Source organism: Typopeltis vanoorti, chromosome 2, assembly GCF_054136105.1.
Source record: "Typopeltis vanoorti isolate ZY-2024b chromosome 2, IOZ_Tvanoo_1.0, whole genome shotgun sequence".
NCBI lineage: Eukaryota > Metazoa > Arthropoda > Arachnida > Uropygi > Thelyphonidae > Typopeltis > Typopeltis vanoorti.
In genome coordinates this window covers 132580938-132605072 of record NC_143550.1, presented here as the reverse complement: position 1 = coordinate 132605072, position 24135 = coordinate 132580938, and the positions used below count along the sequence as shown (strand labels likewise).

General features: G+C 34.5%; 1 protein-coding gene across 4 annotated transcripts in view; it reads right to left on the bottom strand.

Moving 5' to 3' along the window:
• The window catches only part of GluRS-m (putative glutamate--tRNA ligase, mitochondrial), a 189083-nt gene that overhangs the window by 78703 nt on the left and 86245 nt on the right, over nucleotides 1–24135 (bottom strand). For all 4 annotated transcript variants that reach the window (XM_090408318.1, XM_090408334.1, XM_090408327.1 and 1 more), the window contains exons 10-11: nucleotides 18199–18359; nucleotides 11195–11249 (exon numbers count right to left, since the gene is read on the bottom strand). In XM_090408318.1, coding sequence (XP_090264444.1) covers nucleotides 11195–11249; nucleotides 18199–18359 — 216 coding nt within the window. The remainder of the gene's footprint in view (nucleotides 1–11194; nucleotides 11250–18198; nucleotides 18360–24135) is intronic.

The window sequence follows — 24135 nt, the reverse complement described above, 5'->3', positions numbered from 1 at the left end:
AGGTAGTTTTCTGGTCTGGAATGTTGAATATGAAGAAAGGTTGAGAAGATGCAATTTACAGAGTTTACTGGATAGGAAGAGGGATGATATGATGGAGATATCCAAGTTGGTAAGGGATTGTTATAAGATTAAACATTAAAGAGGTTTTTCATAAACTGGTGGGCAATCAGGGGGAGGGGGACAAGAGGTCATCCCTGGAAGCTCTGTCATCCCTTGCACTGCCTGAAAGTATAGTGTCTTCAGAGAATTTGAACGTGTTTAAGGCATGGTATTATGAGCTGTGTGTATGACAAAGGGATCTCCTAGATGGGTCTTAGACTACATGGAGTCTTAGGATAATAATAACTTGGCTCCAGAAAGAGCTAACAGCATCACCAGCATTCTTTCTAGATCTTCACCTCCTAAAAGAAATCTATCATCCTGCCAACTCAGTGCCCTCAAAGAAACTCCACAAAGATGACTATAGTCAATACCAAAGTTGATAAAGGAAGCACTGAGGTTATGTTTAATGCTAGTGAATACAAAACAAAAATAGAAATACAGTGAATACAAAAGAGAAACGGATATCATTCTCAGAGAACAATCCATTTATTTTAGGCAATTTTAACAATCCACCTACAGATCTTTAGATTACAATCTCACCAAATCTCAGATCAAAATATTAAAAAGTCTGCTCAAAAAAGTTTCTTCCAGGCCTCCTGAATGGTTTACCAAAAATTCCCACTCACCCCTAAGACAAATATATGTTACATGCCATAAATTAGCAAAACAGTTAGCAAGCTCTCTTATTCCCCCCACTGGTCATAACACATCCTATATAAAACCTTGACCCACTTTAAAATTTCCATTGAGAATTTAATATTAAATAATGCAGATATATTGGTTAACTTTGATTTTTAAATGACACCTTATCACTTATCTAAAAAATTTTTTCCTCCTGATATCACAGATCTTTTTTCCTTTGTTATGCATTCTGGATACTTCTCTTGGAAGAACAAAATTTATAAACAGATAGAGTGTATTTCTATGAGTTCTCCTCTATACCCTTCACGTCAATTTTTTTATATAATATTTTGAAAAACTAGATCTTGATTCAGCCCCCTCTAAAAACTTCTGTCTAGTTAAGATATGTGGATGACGTGTTCTCTATTTGTCCTCATAGCCCAGACACATTGGACTTTCCTCTTTCACTTCAATAGTATTTACCTGATCTAGCCTTTCTAGACATTTTGTCAACACACCTATTCAGTATACAGGAAATCCACTTATACAGGCAGATACATTCACAAACTTTCCCATTACCTGCCACCCAACAATATGGTATCATTAAAACACATTAATGATATATGATTAAAACATTAATCATATACACTGCTAGTCACCACAGTATCAAAAAAATTACTCAATCCTTTTCCCAATGCTATCATCATCACCTATGTCCGAGGCACTTCAGAAAAAATAGCCAGAATCTTAAAGAAATACAACCTTTGCATGCTTTGCACCAGTTGAAACTAGCTACCTTTATCCACTCAATTAAGGACCAAATCCCTCTATAACAAATTTAGTTTAATCCTTTATCCAAGTGTAAGCAAACAAAGTTTGCGCCTGAAAATATCTTCAGGACTGAGGTAGGGTAGTGCAACACCAGGCAACTCCAAGCAAAGGTGGACCAAGCTCTCATCACTCCTTGTCTCAGTATCTCCCATAATGCAAAGCACATCTCCTTGCTGACATGTATACTGCTATGCATTAAGGGAAGAGCCACTACCCAGACCAGTTTCAACCTTTATTGAGGTCTCGTCAGCGGGAGGCAGACCCAAACGTGGAGATACTAAGACAGAAGCAATAGGAGAGGTCATATTTACCTATATATGAGTTGCCAACAGGTTATTATCAAGTAGAGTAATGTGGGCATTTATGCATAGCAGTATACATGTCCGCAAGGAGATGTGCTTTGCATTATGGGAGATACTGAGACAAGGAGTGATGAGAGCTTGGTCCACCTTTGCTTGGAGTTGCCTGGTGTTGCACTACCCTACCTCAGTCCTGAAGATATTTTCAGGCGCAAACTTTGTTTGCTTACACTTGGATAAAGGATTAAACTAAATTTGTTACAGTCTAACCAAGTGAAAAATAAACTTCCAATGACCAAATCCCTCCTCTCTCACTTACTGGTGTTTATAGAGTTTGCTGTTCCTGCAAGTTGGCCTACTATGGACAGACAGGAAGATCAGCTACCATCCACATGGAAAAACATAAAAAATGCATCTACAATACTGTGGCCAATCGGGCCTTACAGCCCGTGTTTAGGATATGACTCATAGAATAAATTGGAAAAAGATCACCATGCTCAATTACAGTAAATTTACAAGACTATTTAGAATATGTAGCTGATTTCAAAAATAATTTGAATAAATATGATTGCATAAAACTTCCAAAATATGGAAAACACCAATATTTCAAGATTCCACTTTACATTGTAGGCTGCCAACAGGTGCCAACCTAGTTAGGACTCTAATCTTTTATCCATGTTTCACTTAGTTTTATGTTGCCTTTGTGTGTGTGTGTGTGTGTGTGTGTGTATTATGAGTCTCACATTATACTCCCTGATGATGTCTCTGTGACTGAGACAAAATACTGGAAGAATTAAATATTATTTTTTAATCCTTTCTCAGTGATATTTCACTCCATTAACCTCTCTCTCTTTCTTGTACCATATAATTTTAGTTAATAGTTTTTCGCTTGCAACCTAATTATATGCCTTTTCCAGATCACAAAGCTTAAATTCAGATTCCTGTTATGTTCTCATAAGCTTTCAACTATTTGTCTTCAAGTAAAATTCTGATAGAGATAGCCCCTATTTGGCCTATATAATTTTTCTTAGACTCTTCTCAAATGTGGGAAATTCCTTTGTACTTCCCACATTGTTTCATCCCCCCCCCTTTTTTTTTAAACAGATGGGTTAGTTATGAGAACTCTACTCCAACCATCTGGAATTTAACCTTCTGACCAAACCTTTTGAATTACACAAAACTTTTAATACCTCCACATTTGAGCATTTCTGACAAAATACACTGGTGTCCAAATCACTTGGTGCTAAGCATGGTACGACGTTGTGAGAGCTGCAACACAGTTTGGGATGGACATATTCCATACTGAACTGTCTCTCCACATGGTTTTCTGTAAACAATGTACAATGTACTTAGGAAATTTGCAACTTTTGCCAAAAACGTATTGCAAGTTAATTTGTACAAAATTTATAAGACATACATTTTTATGTAATATAATTGATTAGTATGTGGAAATAAATTTGTCCACATTTGACTGTAGTCATGAAAATTTTTTCATATACAGGTAAAAATGTAGTTTATCCTTAGGTTTTGGACAAATTTATTGCCACATACTAATAAATTATATTACACAAAAATGTATGTCTTATAAATTTTGTACAAATTAACTTGCAATACGTTTTTGGCAAAAGGACATAGTTAAGGAATTAATGTACAGTTTACAGAAAACTGGAGAGACAGTTCAGTATGGAATATGTCCATCCCAAATTGTGTTCTAGCTCTCACAACGTTGTACCATGCTTAGCACCAAGTGATTCAGGAGTTCTTGAGGCTAACTGTCCACTTCTCCTTCAGAGCAAGGATATAAGGCCTTGTTTGTTTTCTGGAGGAGAAATTTCGAGTAGCAATGCATCTCTTTATTGCATCCTGAACATGTTCTATGGGGTTGAGATCTTTGGGACATTCTGGCTACTTGATTCAATTAATATCCTTGGTCTCCAGAAGTATCTCCACTGCTAGTGTATAATGTGGTGTCGTATTGTTGTCCACAAAAATTAATTCTTCGCACACAGCAACATGGAACAATCAAACATGACATTGAAGAACTTTGTTGCAATATCATTCAGTCAGAGTCCCTTTCTCCAGCACTTGCAGCTCAGTGCGTCCATTAAGAATGATGCCTCCCCACATATGACATCAGCAATGCCGTATCTATTCCTTTCAAGAACATTCTCGTAATTGTGAGCAGTACCACTTTCATGCCAGATCAGGTGTCACCTAGAATCAGAGGAAAGACTAAAATACTCTCATCTATAAAGAGTACATTAACTATTGGTGTCTTGTCCAAATTTTATGGATACAACACCACTGAAAACATGCTCTATGATGATTTGTGAATAAAGGACTATAGGCCTATATTTGCAGTGTAATATTCTGAAAGTGTTCATCTTTAGGTTTCGGATGCCAGCAAATCATTTACCACAGCCGCCTTTCTATATTTCAGGCTTTTGATAGCTTTTTCTATCTCACGTATTTATATGTACCCCTGATTGCATACCTCCTGATTTTCTGAATCTTCAGTTTTATGTCATCTTCATTTACCTGATTTCTTTTATAGTACTCTTTTCTTGAATTCTAATCTTTTTCAATAATCTTCACAACATTTTGCCACTTTTCTGATGCTTTGCTTTCTTACATTTTTCTCTATATTCTCTCAGAGCACATGTTGACTTACTAGGAACTTTCAATATGCTACCTTCTTTTCCAGGCAATGTCTCATGACTTCTTGAGTCCACCATGAAGTTTGGATTTTTCTATCCTTGCAAATATCAATTCAAGCTGAATCAATGTGTTCTTCCAAGAATGTCACTGAATCTTCAGCATTTAGTTCTTTTAAAATTCTATTTTTTTCTTGAATAGCATTTGTATATTTAAGTCTACAGTTCACCTTCAAAAGCAGTTGAATTTTGATTATTTTTGAAACTTTATTATATATTTTTCTTTTAAATATGATATTCATTTTAATCTTGCTGAAAATGCTGATTACTTCTTATTTTAAATCTTTGTATGTGCTTGTGTCTTGAATCAGTGAAGAGATCATCCTTAACAATAACACAGTCAATAAGACTTTTCTTATTTATGTAGCTTCTCTCCAAGTGAATTTGTGCATGTCTTTATGTTGGCACATATTAGTAATAATGCATACTTCGCTGATTATAAATGGTGCAACAATTACCATCTAGCTGATTTCTTGGAGTATAACAAGAAATACAATATTAGGCAATATCAGGTGTGAGCAACAGCAACAAAATTAAAATAAAATCTTAAATAACATGCAAAGTGTACTAATAGTCAAAGGATGTTTCTAAAAGCTCTGTCATAAAATGATATGGAATAAGTTTTAATATGCTATTTTTTTTAATTTATAATTACAGAAAATATTTAAAATATTGTATTATAGATTATAAGTGAAATATGAGTCACACTATTATTTATGATGCTATGTAGCCTTGTGTCCGCATGGTTAGCCTAGTGGCTATGTGCTTCGCAACCATATGCCTGGGAAAGGAGTGTCCTGGGTTCAATTTCCGTTGCTGATATGAGGAGCTTAAGGATCTTTCTCAGACATAGCCAAGTTAGCTGGTCTTGGGCATGGACAGCAGGGTTTTTTCTACGCAGTTTATCTGGGGTTTTTCCTCCTGCAAACAGGCAAACCGGCTTCTTGAATGCACATGGATTACAGTCGTGAATACATCCCAGGCATATGCCAGTGCTGAGCCCGGATAAAATTAGGGGGCTGGGGAAAGCAATGGTGAACTACCCTGTAAAAATCTCACCAGGAATGCTTTGTGGGCAAAAAGCCTACAAAGTCACCTATGGTCGGAAACAATTGAAAAGGGAAAATCAGTCAGTCAGTAGCCTTGTGGCAATGTTTCTTGCACCATTATTGCTAAACTGGAAGAGAAAAGACCACTTGGTTCAGTTCAATTCCAGTCACTAACTAGAACTTTTCTTAGGCCTAATTTCAAGCTGGTTTTTTGAGTTACTCAATCTCTGTCACAGGCAAATAGGGTTTCCCATCCTGAAACTTGGATTTTTAACCTCAAATCAAAAAAAACAACCATTACAGATAATGATACAAGTGTTACGGCTTAGGATTAGGAGACAGTGGCAGTTTTCTACTGTATGCTCTGATGACTAAAAGCATTAACCATGGGCTCTACTTCCAGTAATGGCTAAGGGTGATGAATAATTGTATCCCAATTTCCAAAAATTTAGTTAGAGAGGGGTTCCTATCTAACCCTAAATATTACTTCAATTTCTCTTCCCTTTAAAACTCAGGTCTGCTCCTTCCAAAAGGAATAAATTTAATAAACTAGTAAATTAATAAAATAAAATAATAAATATGTTAATTACATTAATAAACTGTTTAAACCATGCGATAAATAGTATGCATGATGTTGCTCATATATGCTATTCTTACATGGTTAAAACAATTTATTTAAAGAAACTATGAAACAAAATCTTTTGCAGATATAAACAGACAAAAAATATTAAGTAAATTCAGGATTTCACATTGCTTCATCACATGTTTTTTATATATATTAGGTACAAAGGTCCATTATGGTGAAACAGACATGACACCCATAAATTTAATTATTAATAGATAAGGCAGCTTAGACCTATTTACACAGTCTTCTCATCATCATCATCAAATTCCTGCCATGTATCCACAAGGGGTGTACAGGATATGATAGTACTACATGAAAAAATTATATCATTACTAACTTCCTATCTACAATTTTCCTCCAAATCAGTCTGTTACTTGTCAAGACTCCAACATTATCAGATCTTATATATCTATTGTCTAAGGCACTTTGTACCGTATCAATCCACCTATATCTTGGTCTTCCTCTGGGTCGTTTTGCTGCCAACCTGGCAGAGAACATTTGTTTTGCTAATCTTTCCTCGCCCATTCTGTTTAGGTCACCATACCACCTGAGATTAGCTCTGCTAACGCATTCCTGGATGCTGACAATGTCAAGTTCTTTCCTAATATCCTCGTTTTTAATATGATATTGCCATTGATGCCATCTGTTCACGCCTATAATCTTTCTCAGAACTCTCATATCTGCGTCTCTAGTCTTTGGTCAAGTGTTTTACTTCTGACCCAGCTCTCAGATCCATAAGTTAAAACTGGTTTGAACACTGTCTTGTATACAGCTAATTTAGTATTCTGACTAATTTCTCTCTTATTCCATATGAATTTATTCAATTGACTTCCCACCATACCAGCTTTGCTGATTCTGTTGTCTATTTCTATATTTAATTTACCATCTTCACTAAAAATTGTGACTAAGTAGCTGAAATGTTTTACTTGTTCAACAGGTTCTCCATTCACAACACAGTTGACATTTTCAATGATTCTGCCTATTTTCATTGTCTTTGTCTTTTTATTGCTGACCTTCATACCATATCTATTACAACAGCTATTCAATTTAGTCAGAGAAACTTGCAGACTTGTAGCGGATTTATTTAGAAGTATAACATCATCCGCATAAACCAAAGAGCTGACAGTGACATCTCCAATTTTGTTGATATCATGTTTAATACCACTTTCCTTCATAATGTGATCCATATAGATAATGAATAACAGAGGGGATAATGTACATCCTTATCTGACACCAGATTTAACATTAAACCATCTTCCAGTACTTCCTTCAATTCTAACTGCTGACTTACAATTCAAATAAAGACTAAGTATTGCCTGATATAATGCCCCATTGACACCATATAACTGCAGCGTATTGAATAGCTTCTCTCTTGGCACCTTATCATATGCCTTTTCCAAATCAACAAAACTTAAATACAGATCTTTGTTATATTCCCATGCTTTCTCGACTATTTGTCATAAAGTGAAGATCTGATCCTGACAGCCTCTGTTTGGCTTGAATCCAGCTTGTTCTTCACCAAGCTTTTCTTCCACAATTCTTCTCAACCGTTTCTCAAGTATACTTGCATAGATCTTGCCAGGAACACTCAGTAGGGAAATACCTCTGTAATTCTCACATTCAATTTTATTTCCCTTTTTATATATGGGTACTATGAGGGCTCTACTCCAATCATCGGGAATTCATCCCTCTGTCCAGGCTTTCTGAACTATGCAGTGCAGCCACTGTAAGACTCTTATACCACCATACTTCAGCATTTCTGGTCGAATATCATGTACTCCAGCTGCCTTTCCACATTTCAAGCCTTTGATGGCTTTTTCTACTTCAAGTATGGATATGTATTCCTGCTTGCATGTCTGGTCAGTGTTTTTTATCACTGTGCTGTCATCACTGCTTGTTTCATTTAGCAGTTTTTCAAAGTAATTACTCTATATTTCAAGGATATCTTTTTCTCATGTTTTCATGTCACCGTTATCATCTCTAACTCCTTTTACAGCTCTTTCCTCCATTCCTAAGCTTCTTCAACAACCTCCAGAATATTTTGCCACCTTCTTGATATTTATTTTCTATATTCTTGCCAAAGTCCTCCCATGACTTTTGTTTAGCTAGTTTTACACAGTATTTAGCATTCTTGCATTTGTCTCTATATTCTCTAAGAGCACAAGCTGACTTATTTGCCAGGAACTTTTGATATGCTTTCTTCTTTTCCTTCACTGCCTCTTTAACTTCTTGTGTCCACCAGGGAGTTCTGGTGGACACAAGAAGTTTTTTTATCCTTGCAGACAACCTCACCACATGCCTCTCTGGCAGAATCAATCAATGTTTTCTTCAGAGTTTGCCACTGAATCTCCAAGGTTTGATTCCTGTTCTCAAACTCTTTCATTTTTTGCTCAATAATCTTTGTGTATTTTAGTCTACAGTTCACATCTGAGAGGTGCTCAACTTTTATTTATTCTTTTCAATATGAAATTCAATTTCATCCTGATCAAGACTAAATAGTGATCACTTCCAATTTCAAATCCTCTATACACTCTGGTGTCCTGCACCAGGGAGAAAACATCACTATCAACAATAACATAGTCAATGAGACTTTTCTTATTCCTAGCCTCTTCTCTCCATGTGAATTTGTGCACATTTTTATGTTGGAACATGGTGTTAGTAATAACCAGTCCATGTCCTGAGCAGAAATCCAACAGATATTTGCCATTATTATTAGCTTTGCTCTTTTCTCCAAATTTTCCCAAAATATTTTTGTATACAGTCTTCTATATATGTCAATTACAACTGATTGATAAATAGGCTGATTTGTTCGTTTTGAAGGAGGAAAAAGCCCTACCACCTCTATGCAAAACTAAATATTATTATAAAGGCCTTTCTTATTGTAGATAGGATGCAACAGGATATAATGGATAATATGTTTATTAAAAATTCAATGCACAAATCCAAATAAACATTTTAAGTACATTTAGAAAATAACAACCCAAAAGTTAATGAGAACAATAGTTATAAAAAGAACTATTAGACAATATATTGAGTATATGATTGATTTCAAGATTTTCAACATAAATATCAATTTACCATTTACCTGTTCATTCACCCCACTATGATGCTAATGCTTGATTTAAATTTTGCCTGCTTCACTTTCAAAATAAACTTCCATTTTAATATTCAATTTTAGAAATAAAAACTGAATTTTATTTAAAAATATAAAAAAAATTGATCTTTATTAATAAAATGTAACTTTTACATGCAACAGCATTTAGTTTGAGTGACTGATGAATCTAATCCAAGTATTATATAACTGTATGTGTAAGCTTGAATGCATTAAGTAAGCAGGCTTCTGGATTGGTGAGTCAGAAGTGGATAGGAGTAATACCAAGATAAACTGCTATTTTTCTGCACAGGATATCAACAGAAATCTTTCTTTGAAGTGAACTCTTTCTTCATGTTTAGTGGTTCCTGAATATTACTTCAATTTCTCTTCCCTTTATTGCTTTATCTGTCTTCTCCACATTTGGACAACTTATGTCTTAAACGTTTAAGACAGCATACAAAGCACTGAGTGATGCTGAAAAGGAACAAACTAAAACTGCTATAGCAGAAAACAGTCCATTCTCAAAAATGAATATGGAATTTCAAAAAAGCCAGAATACCTGATCATAGAATAATTGACATCGTCTCTATGTAGAGAATGAGGGTAAATTCATATTATATGATACATTAAGTAAAATGTCCGATGCAAAAAAAGAAGAAAAATAATAAATAAAAATATTTATATTTCTAAATGTATATGTTTAAGGAAATCTATATGACCTATGCAGAAAAATTTAATATTTTTGTGATATTGTTTATTTGTAAGAATTTTTCAAATGATATTGCAAAACAGCAATATAGTAATAATCATTACATAGAAAGAAATTTATTTCCTCAATTATTACACTATAAATGGCAAACCATTTTTTTTCAGCCAAATGAAAATGTGGCCAATACTATAAATCATACTTTTCCACAACTTCAAAAGGCTTCTCTTCCTTTTGATTCTTATAAAACTACAATGTAATTTTAAAATATCCAAACTGCAAGTTTATGAAATGCCACTGTAATTTATAGAGAGAGGAGGGAGATTAGGCAGAATGCAAAATCTTCTTTCATCAATAACATGAGCATAATAATGGAATTGAAGAAATTTCTTAACTTGTCATATGCAAATACATTTTAAAAGTATAAAATTCAATCGATATTGCAATGAAAATTTGGTTAATATTCAGTTAAGTTTATAGGTTTCTTTATTTACAATTTTTATATAAGACAGTGTTAAAACTAGTTTTAATTCGTGGATCTGAGAGCTGAGTTAGAAATAATGCACTTCATCAAAGACTGGACTCTACAAATTTGAGAGTTCTGAGAAAGATTAGGGAAGTGAACAAATGACATCAATCACAGAGTCATATTAAAAATGAGGATATTAAAAAGGAACCTGATATTGCTAGCATTCTGGAATGTGTAAGCAGAGCTAATCTAAGGTGATGTAGTCAGAGAAAAAGTTAACAAAACAGCTATTTGTTGCCAGGATACAGGAAAAAGACCAAGATTTAGGTAGATCGATATAGTAAGAAGAGCCTTAGAAGACTGAAATATAAGACCTGGTAATAATGGAGACCTGACAGATAACAGATTAATCTGGAGAAAAACTGTTGATTGGAAGTTAGTAAATGATGTAAACTTTTCATGTAATACTATCATAATATCCTTTATTTTTCTGAAATTCTTATTTCATGTAAAAAAAATAAATAAAGGAAATAAAGAAATATCAGAATAACTTCATCTGATAAATAAGCTTCGTAATAAACGAGTTATAATAATCATATACTGCATAATACTAATATTATATATTAATAATTCTTGATATCAATTACAGAAAAAGAGAGAATATATATATAAAAATATTATTACCTTATACAATTCTAGTACTCGAGCAATGTATTTATCATCAATTTTTGTAGAGCAACTGGAAAAGCAAGAAAAACTACTTTAATATTACTCTACAATTTTAATGATTTTTTTTTTTTTTTGTATCTACTATTTATATGAAACTAGCAATTATACAAGATTCATGACTGTAGTCAAAGTGACCACTTTGCTTTCAAACAAGGAAGGTAATCAGACAGTCCTCACCTGTGGTATAGCTAACAATGTGGGAGTTTTGATTAAGAAGAAATATATTGTTGTAATTTACTACTGCTAAGTAGTAAATTACAACAAACTTCCACAGCAGCATGGCATCAAGAACTTTAAGAAAGAATGTCAACAGTGTAGAACAATCAGTGAGAGTATTTGATGGCAGCAGACTGCACTCCTACAGTTGTCTTTATATATATATATATATATGTATCATTGGAAACCTATCATACATGAGAGCTGTGGGTTAGATAATCATCAAAACCTTACTCTGCAGGTCAAACATGGAACTGTTTTTTCCAAGCCACTTTGGGGCCTCCAATATTATTATTATTATTTTACAGCATCTCCATGGATCCCAGAGACTCATCGTGGCAGACACCAATTAACCATTATACATTCAAATCCTATCATACCTCTCCTTCAATCCATTCACTGTCAGGGAACTCACAACCAATTCTGGCAATTCATTCCACTCACTCACCACTCTCCATGCAAAAAAATCTGGTCCGCACAACCCTACTAACCACTCATACACACCTTCCTAAAATGGTCCCTAGTTCTCTGACTATTTATCATATATTGAAAAATTTTATTTGCATCAATTTTATAAAATCCCTTTAGTATCTTAAAAATTTCTATCATGTCTCCTCTTTTCCATCAATCAACTGAACTTTGTAACCCATAAACCTTCAACCTATCCTCGCAGGGAGTATTCTACAGACCTGTCACCATCTTGGTCACTTATCTCTTACTTGCCATTATTAGGTTTGCTCTTTTTTTCTCTACCACCTCCTGGTCCTCCATGAAACCCAGGTGACCAAATCTGTGCACAATAGTCAAGATGTAGCCAAATCATAGCTTTATAAAGAGGGATAACAACTTCCTTATCTTTATTCTTAACATGTTTTTCAATATCCAATAATCCTTTGAGCTATTTTACCAACTTTTGCAATATGCCCTCCGAACTTCAAACTTTTTGTCCACCATTATCCCCAAGCCTCATCAATTATGGTGCAATCCAATACACCATAATACAACTTTTTCAACTTGCAGTGCATACCCTTACATTTTGCAACACAATGCTAATTTATTTAAATCATCCTGCAGGATATCTACATCATCTTTATCAACTATTGCTCTCCCCATTTTTGTATCATCAGCAAATAACTGAATATCCCCTCTTAAATCTTTCCTTATGTCATTGATATACAAATTAAAGAGTAGTGGCCTAGTACTGAGCCCTGAGGTACTCCACTAGCCACCATCATTCTTCTAGATTTCACTCCACCACATACTACTCTCTGGTGTCTATTCATCAGCCCCCCCCCCCCCCCCCCCATCCATGCTACTAGCCTTCCATTCACATTTGTTCCAGCTTTTGTAATAGTTTTCCATGTTGCATTCTGTCAAATGCCTTGGCAAAGTTGAGAAGTATCATGGTGTAGCCATTACCTTTATCCAATTCTGTTGTCTCTCTATTATAAAATGTGAATAAGTTACTAAGACAGGCCCAACCCTTTACAAAGCTATGCTGCCTACTATGGTGTATCACATCCATATCCACCCACTGTTGTATTTTACCTGTCACCAACTTTTCCAATACTTGAACAACCACTCCTGATATATTAATTAATCTCTATTTTGTTACCTCTGTCTTGGAGCAGCCTTTATACAATGGCTCTACCTTCTTTCCACTCCTTTGGAACCCTGCCAGAGCTGAGACTGCAGATGGTCTCATAATAAGTAATGAAATATATCTTCCAACTGAAGATATTTACAAAGTCAATGCCCAAGGTGGGATATCTTTCTTTGTGCCTATGGTCTCACAAATGATTCTAATAGGGAAGAAGCAGAGGAATTCTTTGAATCATTAGAGATGGCAAATAACAAAGAAAAAGGAAAACCTGGTTCTTGTTTGAGACCTAAGTAGCATAGTAGGAAATGAATCCTACACACAAAGCAATTTTTTTTTTTTTTTAATTTGAAGAAAACCTAATAATAAAGACAAGTACCTGCTGGATTTCTAATCAAGACATGGACTATTCATTATTAACACCATGTTCCACTATAAAGATGTGCATAAATTTGCATGAAGAAAACATACAAGAATTGAGTTTGTTAGAGTGGACACTTTGCTATAGTAAATTTCTTTTAGCATAGCACTCTACCTGGTTGGGACTTTTCAATAGTTTGTTATAGTGAGCAAATTTGTTATAATGGTGTTTGCTACAGTGAGAGTTGACTGTATGAGGATGGTCTGAAAAGTTCTTAGCCTAACAGTCAAAAAAGAATTTATAATTGCAAAATTATTTTTATTTTTCAACATAATCTCCCTTAAGATAATACATTTATTCCAGCGACATTATCCCATCCCTGTAGTGGTTCTCAATAAGATCTGCAAAATGTCCCTCTACAGCTGCAATCACCACTTGATTCGAAGAAAAACGCTGACCAGTGAGGAAGAGTTTTAGTTTTGGAAGAGATAGAAGTCAGAGGGAGCCAAATCTGGAGAATAGGGTGAATGTTCCAACAATTCAGAGTGCAGATCCCTAAATTTTCCCATTGCCAAAACATCTTTGTGGGCAGGTGCATTGTCCTGATGAAAGATGATTTTTTTCTTCTGCAAACTGGGTCTTTTCTCACGAATTTTTTTATCTAGTCTGGTTAAAAGATTGGAATAATATTCTCCAGTTATTGTTTTACCCTTTTCATGATAATTAATATTTCATGATAATTAATAATTAATGATAATTAATATGATAATTTTCATGATAATTAATAAACAAAATGCCTATAGCATCTTAAAACACTAATGCCATGACCTTTCCTGCTGATGGAACCGACTTTGTCTTCTTTGGCACTGAACAACCAGCTTCTGTCCACTGTTTTGACTGTTGTTTGGATTCTGGTGTGTAATGGAGAATCCAAGTCTCATCCATAGTAATAAATCGACGCACAAAATCAGTTTTTTTCTTGTTAAAACGCTCCGATCACTGTTCAGAGATTTGCAATTTGCAATTCTTCATGCAAAATATATCCTACACATTCTTTTTATATACCTAGTCTCAGCAATTTTATGCACTTTGACTTGCTGATCATCCAATACCATATCGTGCACTTGATCAATGATTTCTGGTGTTCTTACACTTTTTGGACATCCTTCACGTGGATCATCTTCAAGGCTGGTATGGCCATGTTTAAACTCGGCAATCCATTACTTAATTGTCGAAAATGAAGGAGAAGAGTGCCCATAAACTTTTATGAACTTTGAATGAATTTCCTTTGGTGTTAAATCTTCTTTTACAAAGAATTTTATAACCGCACAATACTGAATTTTATCCATTTCAAAGGATATAGACAATATTTTTGCTTCAGACAGCTGTATAAAACAAACTACTTGATAGAATGACTTGCAATTTCACATGGACGCTTATGCCAGATGTACCAACTTAGGAAAAAAAAATCTTGCCGATAGTGTTGCCATCTATGGTCGAGGCTGAAAACTTTTCAGACCACCTTCGTACATCTTATTATGCTATTACTGACTGATATATTCAGAATGGTTCAAGATACAAGAATATCCATGTGATTTGAAATAATAAGTGATCACCATTTAGTTTTGAGCAGGATAAAAATGAATATATTAAAAGGAAAAAATATATACCAAAATTTTAAAAAGAAAGTCAAGCAGATTTCAGAAGTGAGCTAATAGCACAGTAATTACAAATATTATTGGAGAAAAAGCAAAAGAGTATGAAACAAATATATATTAGAGACAAAATGGAAAATTCTGAAGAAAACATTAACTGATTCAGCCAGGGAAACAATTGATGTCATCTACAGAGAATAGACAAAACTTAAGAAAATTGTGGAAAAGAAATATAGTAAAAGAAAAGTAGATTCTGGCCAAACAGGAGTTTCAGGGCTAGATTTTTATTTAAGAATCCTTTCTTTTAAAGTTACAGCATTCATTTTGATAAAATTATGGAGACCACTACCGTGTTAAGAATAATAACTTTAATTTCCTGATGTTTTTACCCTCACATTAATGTCATCATCTGGAGTATACTCCAGATGATGACATTAATGTGAGGGTAAAAACAGGAAATTAAAGTTATTATTCTTAACACGGTTATGCTACATTACAATTCAAACAGCATGTGAAAGTAACTAATCTTTTTTCTACTAGCTACATATTAAAAGAATTCCCTAGGATTCTTTTGGCTTCGTTAGTTAACTGCTGTTCATATACTGCACTTTTATCCTCCTTGCCTGTCCTTTGTACTCCTCATGGAACTGATTAGTACCACTCATCTTACGTTGCCTACATAATGCTTTCCTCTGTATTGGATGCTTAATCTATGCATGCATTCATCCATTTCACACTATCTTATTTAACTTATCTTATATCCTTTTGACCCTCAGAATACATTTAGACATTGCCTATACTAGTAATTCTTGAATATCCATCCAAGCAGCATTAATTTCCTTTCTCCTTTGTGTTGTTTCTTCAGGTGGCTGAGAAAGGTGTCGAAAGTCAATCAATGTACCTCAGCTAAACTTTGGGTTTTAAATAAAGGAATCCAGAGCAAGTTGCTCAAAAGCTTCAAATATAAAAGTTAGCAATGGAGGAGGAGAATAATGTGAGCCCATGGATGTAACTTCTTTTTACAGATAAGTATTTGCCACACAAAATAACCAGAATATAGTACATAGGCAAAGAGGGTCATGGTATTGAGCAGAAAGTTTTCCTGTCAAAAATTAAAGGATACATATCAGGAAGTTGATGATGGCATACAGTATATCAATGTTAGCTTCTTCAGGATTACTGATTAATAACATAAAATGCAAAGGTAGCTATATAATAATATAACAAAAACTTACAATAACTTAAAAACTTATTCTGATGTATATATAGTTTATATATACAGAAATTTCTTCTAATATAGCATTGTAGCTGTAGTTTGCAGTAACAGTAGTTATAATTTGCAGATGAGAATGCATGATTTACTGTTTTATGACCAACATCACTATATGTCTGAATATTTCTTAAAAGGGTTGCTATCTTTGGAGACATCAAGAGTATGCAGTTTTTGGACAAGCTAATAAGCTAACCTAATATTAGGTTTTTTAGTAATGAAGGAATAAGAGTAGAATTGAGGTACTGAAGGGAGATGGCATCTCTATTATGTACACCTATATGCAGTGGCTTGCCATATATAAATGTTTATAAATAGCTGTTTTTTTAGGATAATTATTAAGGATTCATTATATAAGATGTCTGATTCTTCTCTCTTTTGATTATCATCCTTAAGCGATGAAAATTCTTAAGGAATTAGGTAGCAAAACTTGCTGGTTAATTTTTTCTTAATTTTATTACAACAATAAATCCTTCTTCATTCATCAACATTAGCAGCAATAATGAGAAATACATAAGTATAAGCAAACAACATGCCAGTATAGGTGCTTGCTATAGTATATGTTTCAGTAGAGATAATTCATAGTTTCTGCTTCTGAAGGTTAGAATTACAAGTTGGGGTTGTCAACTCTAGACAACACAAATATGTTACCAGAAATAAGTCAGTGACCCCCCCCCCTTCTGTGGGGGTGGATGGAAAGAATAAAGGGGAAAATCATACTAAAACAACTGAAATAAAATGTATACAGATTTATAACTCTGTAATTCTGATGTTAAATAAAATATTAACAGATGAAATAAAACACTAACACTATGTAGATTAACTCGTCTAGAATGCATAAAAATGTCATGTGCTTGCTGTCTTTTTCTAGTTTTCTTGATCTTTAAAATAACACTTTAAAATGAAGAATCTGACTCAGGTCAGATATTACAATAATGACCAGTGCTCATACAGCAAAACTAAAACTTTCCATCAATAAAACTCAACTGAGATTCACAACCACCATAAACTTTACGTGAAGTTTATGGGTTGTTGATTATTCATAATAGTGTTTCTTAGCATAAAAAATACCAAGGGAAGAAAAAAAAAATTAATTAATTGAACTTACTAATATTTTAATTGGTTTCATATTATATGAAGTATTTGATCTCATGGAAAAGTAGGGATGGTAAGTGCTTTCTCTCCTTCCCTAAATGGAAGAACCACTGTAAGAAAACTTCATTTTGACAAGGTTTCTGCAGAAGCGATACCCAAATTATTAAACACATTAACAAAAAAAAAAAAAAAAAAGATTTGCTAACAGAATAAATGAATTACTCAAACACAGATAGCAGTGACAAGGCAGAATTATGACTATATTGAAGACTTGTATTTTGTATATAATGCATTGTTTTAATTAGTGCAGATCTTTTGAAATGAACTTTGCATTACATTTACTGACATGACCAAATCAAAGATATGTGTCAAGCACAGATGAGTGATAAAAAATATTCTGTGTTAATATTTGTGATGCTTTTCACAAAAGAATAAAAAATAAAATCCATTAATACTTTAAAAAACATTAAAAAAAAGCTACATGATTTTTAAACAACAATGTGGTAAGGCAATATTATATTATTTAAAATTATAAACAAGTCTAAAATGAAGGTAAAGATTTATCAGCTAATAAAAAATAATGGAATGGGAAACTATTAAATCATTCACAGTTTCTATCAAATATATTTAAACAGGGACTGCATTTTTAAAATGTGGTATTTATCATTAATTTTCTACAACACTACCTTATGAAGTATAATGGAGACCATGTACAAGCAATGTACATACTTGAGTATTATATATTAAAACTTAACTGCTCACCTCAAATTAAAAGTTTCAAATATATATTTTCTGGTATACTCAATAAGTTGTTCTTTTCCTTCTTTGTTTTGTAGTAGATTCTTTATATGTAACTGATTACAATCATCAAGTCTTGCAAAATTTATTTGAGAGGATCTGTGATTTACTTCATCTAAGCAAAACTAAAATTAAAAATAACGTCTAAAATGTGAAGTTTCAGTAAAATATAATAAAATCTTTTATAATTCATTACACTGTATTTTGAAAATTAATCCTAAAGCTCTTAAAAGGATTTCTTATGAGGATCAGAAAGTTTCCTTTACCATCAGCCACCAGTGACTAACAGAAAAAAATTGCTTTTTTTTTTTTTTGACAACGTAACAGTGGTACATTTTACGATTTTCAAAATCTTAATACAGTCAATTCTTGTTACAGCAAACACTGTAAAGTAAACTCACTGATTGATGTGTGGATTAGCTTAGATATTTGTAAATGTTCTGTTCAATCTGTACTTAATTCACAACACAAAAGGAAAACGAGAAAGATATTTATTTTGCTGGTTTTATGCCGAGCATCATATTATTATTATTATTGGACACCTTCAGGGAGTCCAAGGGCTCATCGAGGGAGGGCACCTGCTCTACAACTCTGCCACCGCCACTCAATTCACCAAATGACCAGAACTACACCAATGCCGTCTACCACTGACCACCACCAGTAGTATTTCCAAAGACAATCACAGACATCCATGCCCATGGGGGGATTCGAACCCACAGCCTTTTGGCTGGAGAGTAGTTACGCTAACCAGTGATCTGATCTGATCCTGTGGCTTCCTCTCTTTGAGGGTTGCAGCTGATTACTAAGGAGTTAGTGACGCAAGGTGGTTTCCTGTTGCCTTCCTTGCTGTATTTTTATGACTGTAGCCTGTGTGTTCACAGGTCCGGTTTGTCTGCTTGCAGGATGAAAAACCCCAGATAAACTGGTGGAACAAACCCTGCTGTCCACGCCCAAGACCGTCTAACTTGGCTATGGCTGAGGAAGATCCTTTAGCTCCTCACATTGTCGATGGGAATCAAACCTAGGCCACTCCTTCCCCAGGCATATGGTTGCGAAGCGCAAAGCCACTCAGCTAACTGCACAGACACGCTAACCACTATGCAAGTAATAACAATCAGTTTTTAGTAGAAACAATTTAAAATTGTACCAGAAAAAAGGCAAGAACTAAAGTCCTAATTTGGCACCTTCTATTTTTGGATGAAAAGAAGTTTACAGGTATAAGTTGGAGATGGTCTTAAAATAAGTGTCTCACAGATTTAAAAAGATGCCATAACTGTGTCAAATTTAAGCAAAAGTTTCATTTGACTAAAATCCAAAGCATTTATAAATGGAGAAAGGAGCACAAATATGCAAGCAAATCAGGTATTTGTGTGGAGCTGTGATTAAAAATTTTAAATCTTGAACAGTGGATAGTTTTCCTCAATAAGTCCAAAGGGGCAACAAATAAGGAATTCACAAACTTGAAAGCTTATACCAGAAACAATTTGAAATTCTCCAAAAGTGTACAATGGATCAATAGCAACTATCAGGATTGCAATGCTATGAACTTATCATTAACTTTAATGTAATAAGCTATAAAAGTTATCACTTTGCCATCACACTTAGACAAACACCAAAATTGGAAATAATAATGAACATCAAACATGAGATATATGACCCGCCTCCTGTAAGAGCAAATAACATTCATTAAAATGTAGAAATCCTGCGCGATTAGCCTAGTGGCTTTGCGCTTCGTAACCATATGACTGGGAAAAGCATGTCCTAGGTTCGATTCCCGTCCACGACGTGAGGAGCTTAAGGATCTTCCTCAGCCATAGCCAAGTTAGCCGGTCTTGGGCGTGGGCAGCAGGGTTTTTTCCGCCAGTTTATCTGGGGTTTTTCATCCCGCAAGCAGGCAAACCGGCCCCGTGAACACACAGGTTACAGTCATAAATACTTACGGCAAGGAAGGCAACGGGAAACCACCTTACTCATAATCATCTCTCCCTAGAATGGTAGCATTTAGCTACCCTCCCGCGGCCGTATGGCAGATGGGAACCAGAAGAAGAAAATGTAGAACATCCTGACCAAATCCAAAAGAACCATACCACAAAACCACCCAACAGTAATTGGGTGGTTTTGTGGTATGGGTCCTAAAAACACAATATGATAACAAAAAGAATGTTATAAATGAAATGGAATAGAACAATAACAACAGCAAAAAGAAAAAAAAGTATAAATTCTTAAGAGATCATTCTACATACCCAATTATTGATTTATCACATTAATGCACAAAAGAAATACTGGAATTATTGAAAAAAAAAAGTTATATTATGGCCCAAAGAAATTGACAAGCTTAAACCATAACATGTAAAACTATATAGAATATATGGAGAATCAAAAATTCAAAAACCTGATTACCTTCCTCCCACCTCATGCCCAAATGTTGATGGTATAGATAATCCCACATACAAACTTGCAAAGTAGTTGGCTGTCATTCATCCCCATTCACAAGTAACTCGCCCCTCCCCCCCTGTAAAATATTCTGTTCATTTTAGAATTACAGCCGACCCTTGAAGAATGTGGGTTTGAACTATGTGGTTCCACTTATACATTGTTTTTTTTTTAATAAATATACTGAAAATTTTTTTGGAGATTTGAGGCAATTTTAAAAAACTTGCAGACGAACTGCATAGCCTAGAAATACCGAAAAAATTAAAAAAAAGTTAAGTATGTTATGAATGCATAAAATATATGTAGACACTAGTGTATTTTATCATTTACTGCCAAAAAGTATACACAAATCTATTATAAAAAGTTAAATTTATCAAAACTTACGCACACAAACACTTACAGACCATTACATGGCCATTTGCAGGCGAGAGAAATGTAAACAAACGTAAAGATGCAGTATTAAATCATAACTGCATAAAATTAACTGTTATTAATTAATAAATAAATCAATTAGCATAAAATAAAAATTGTATAACGATTTTCATTCATTAGTGTATAGGCTAGGCTACTGCAAAGCAATCGTATCAATTGCACTAGGCTACCATAAAGCAATCGTATTTATCAATGCATGAATCGTCATAGGGGTGCTTAAGGGTCAAAACTGTATAACTGAGAGGAGACCTCCATATAGCCTTTAAAGGAATGCGGAGAACCGACCAGGGCTTCTGACCTAATGTCCAATCCTCACCTTCTCGTGGTGCACCCTGTTGGGTATCTACTTTGATACTGAACGAACGAGGATGGGCTGGCAATTTGGGATTTAGCCGACCAAATTGTATTCTTATTGGTTAAACCAAAATAAAAAATGATGGTACAACATGACAAAATTTCATGCCGGCTGGGGCGTCGCCCGGTTAAACAAGGCCCCCGTTGTTTTCGCCAGGGAACCAGGGCGAACAGCGAAAAGTCAGCTACTGGAACAAATCTGAAAACAAACCCCAACTCAACATCACCAGAGTTAAAGATCGGTACTATCAACGTAAGAAGCCTGAATGGCAAAGAAATGGAGCTAGCTGAGGAATTAGATAAGTACCAGATCGACATAATAGGGGTGACTGAAACAAAAAAGACCAAAACTGGTGAGATCTTTCTGAGCAATAAATACAAAATGTTATATTCAGGCAATAACAATCAAGGAAAAGAAGGAGTAGCCATAGTATTCAACACAAAATACGAGGCTAATCTTCTTGAATGGCAGTCAGTCTCAAGTAGAGTAATGTGGGCAAATATGAGAATGGGGAACTGGACAATGAGACTTATTTGTGCCTATGGTCCCACAGAAGGTTCTACTAAGGTAGAAGTGGAGGAATTTTTTGAGGCTTTAGAAAAAGCAACTGACACAATGAAAAAGGAAAAGTTGGTCCTTGTTGGGGATCTAAATAGTAGAGTAGGAAATGATTGTGAGACATACAAAAATATTTTGGGAAAATTTGGAGAAAAGAGCAAAGCTAATAATAATGGCAAATATCTGTTGGATTTCTGCTCAGGACATGGACTGGTTATTACTAACACCATGTTCCAACATAAAAATGTGCACAAATTCACATGGAGAGAAGAGGCTAGGAATAAGAAAAGTCTCATTGACTATGTTATTGTTGATAGTGATGTTTTCTCCCTGGTGTAGGACACCAGAGTGTACAGAGGATTTGAAATTGGAAGTGATCACTATTTAGTCTTGAGCAGGATAAAATTGAATTTCATATTGAAAAGAATAACATGTAAGAAAGTTTTAAAGCGAATAAAAGTTGAGCAGCTCTCAGATGTAAACTGTAGACTAAAATACAGAAATATTATTGAAAAGAAAATGAAAGAGTTTGAGAACAGGAATTAAACCTTGGAGATTCAGTGGAAAACTCTGAAGGAAACATTGATTGATTCTGCCAGAGAGGCATGTGGTGAGGTGTGTGCAAAGATAAAAAAATCAGAACTCCCTGGTGGACACAGGAAGTTAAAGAGGCAGTGAAGGAAAAGAAGAAAGCATATCAAAAGTTCCTGGCAAATAAGTCAGCTTTTACCTTACAGAATACAGAGACAAATGTAAGAAAGCTAAACAGTGTGTAAAACTAGCTAAACAAAAGTCATGGGAGGACTTTGGCAAGAATATAGAAAATAAATATCAAGAAGGTGGCAAAATATTCTGGAGGTTGTTGAAGAAGCTTAGGAATGGAGGAAAGAGTGCTGTAAAAGGAATTAGAGATGATAAAGGTGAAATGAAAACAGGAGAAAAAGATATCCTTGAAGTATGGAGTAATTACTTTGAAAAACTGCTAAATGAAACAAGCAGTGATGACAGCACAGTGATAAAAAACACTGACCAGGCATGCAGTCAGGAATACATATCCATACTTGAAGTAGAAAAAGCCATCAAAGGCTTGATATGTGGAAAGGCAGCAGGAGTAGATGATATTCGACCAGAAATGCTGAAGTATGGTGGTATAAGAGTCTTACAGTGGCTGCACTGCATAGTTCAGAAAGCCTGGACAGAGGGACGAATTCCCGATGATTGGAGTAGAGCTCTCATAGTACCCATATATAAAAAGGGAAATAAAACTGAATGTGAGAATTACAGAGGTATTTCCCTACTGAGTGTTCCTGGCAAGATCTATGCAAGTATACTTGAGAAACGGTTGAGAAGAATTGTGGAAGAAAAGCTTGGTGAAGAACAAGCTGGATTCAGGCCAAATAGAGGCTGTCAGGATCAGATCTTCACTTTACGACAAATAGTCGAGAAAGCATGGGAATATAACAAAGATCTGTATTTAAGTTTTGTCGATTTGGGAAAGGCATATGACAAGGTGCCAAGAGAAAAGCTATTCAATACGCTGCAGTTATATGGTGTCAATGGAGCATTATATCAAGCAATACTTAGTCTTTATTTGAGTTGTGAGTCAACAGTTAGAATTGAAGGAAGTACAGGAAGATGGTTTAATGTTAAATCTGGTGTGAGACAAGGATGTACATTATCCCCTCTGTTATTCATTATCTATATGGATCACATTATGAAGGAATGTGGTATTAAACCTGATATCAAAATTGGAGATGTTAATGTCAGCTCTTTGCTTTATGCGGATGATGTTATACTTCTAAATAAATCCGCTACTAGTCTGCAAGATTCTCTGACTAAATTGAATAGCTGTTGTAATAGATATGGTATGAAGGTCAGCAATAAAAAGACAAAGACAATGAAAATAGGCAGAATCATTGAAAATGTCAACTGTGTTGTGAATGGAGAACCTGTGGAACAAGTAAAACATTTCAGCTACTTAGGCACAAATTTTACTGAAGATGGGAAATTAAATATAGAAATAGACAACAGAATCAGCAAAGCTGGTATCGTGGGAAGTCAATTGAATAAATTCATATGGAATAAGAAAGAAATTAGTTGGAACACTAAATTAGCTGTATACA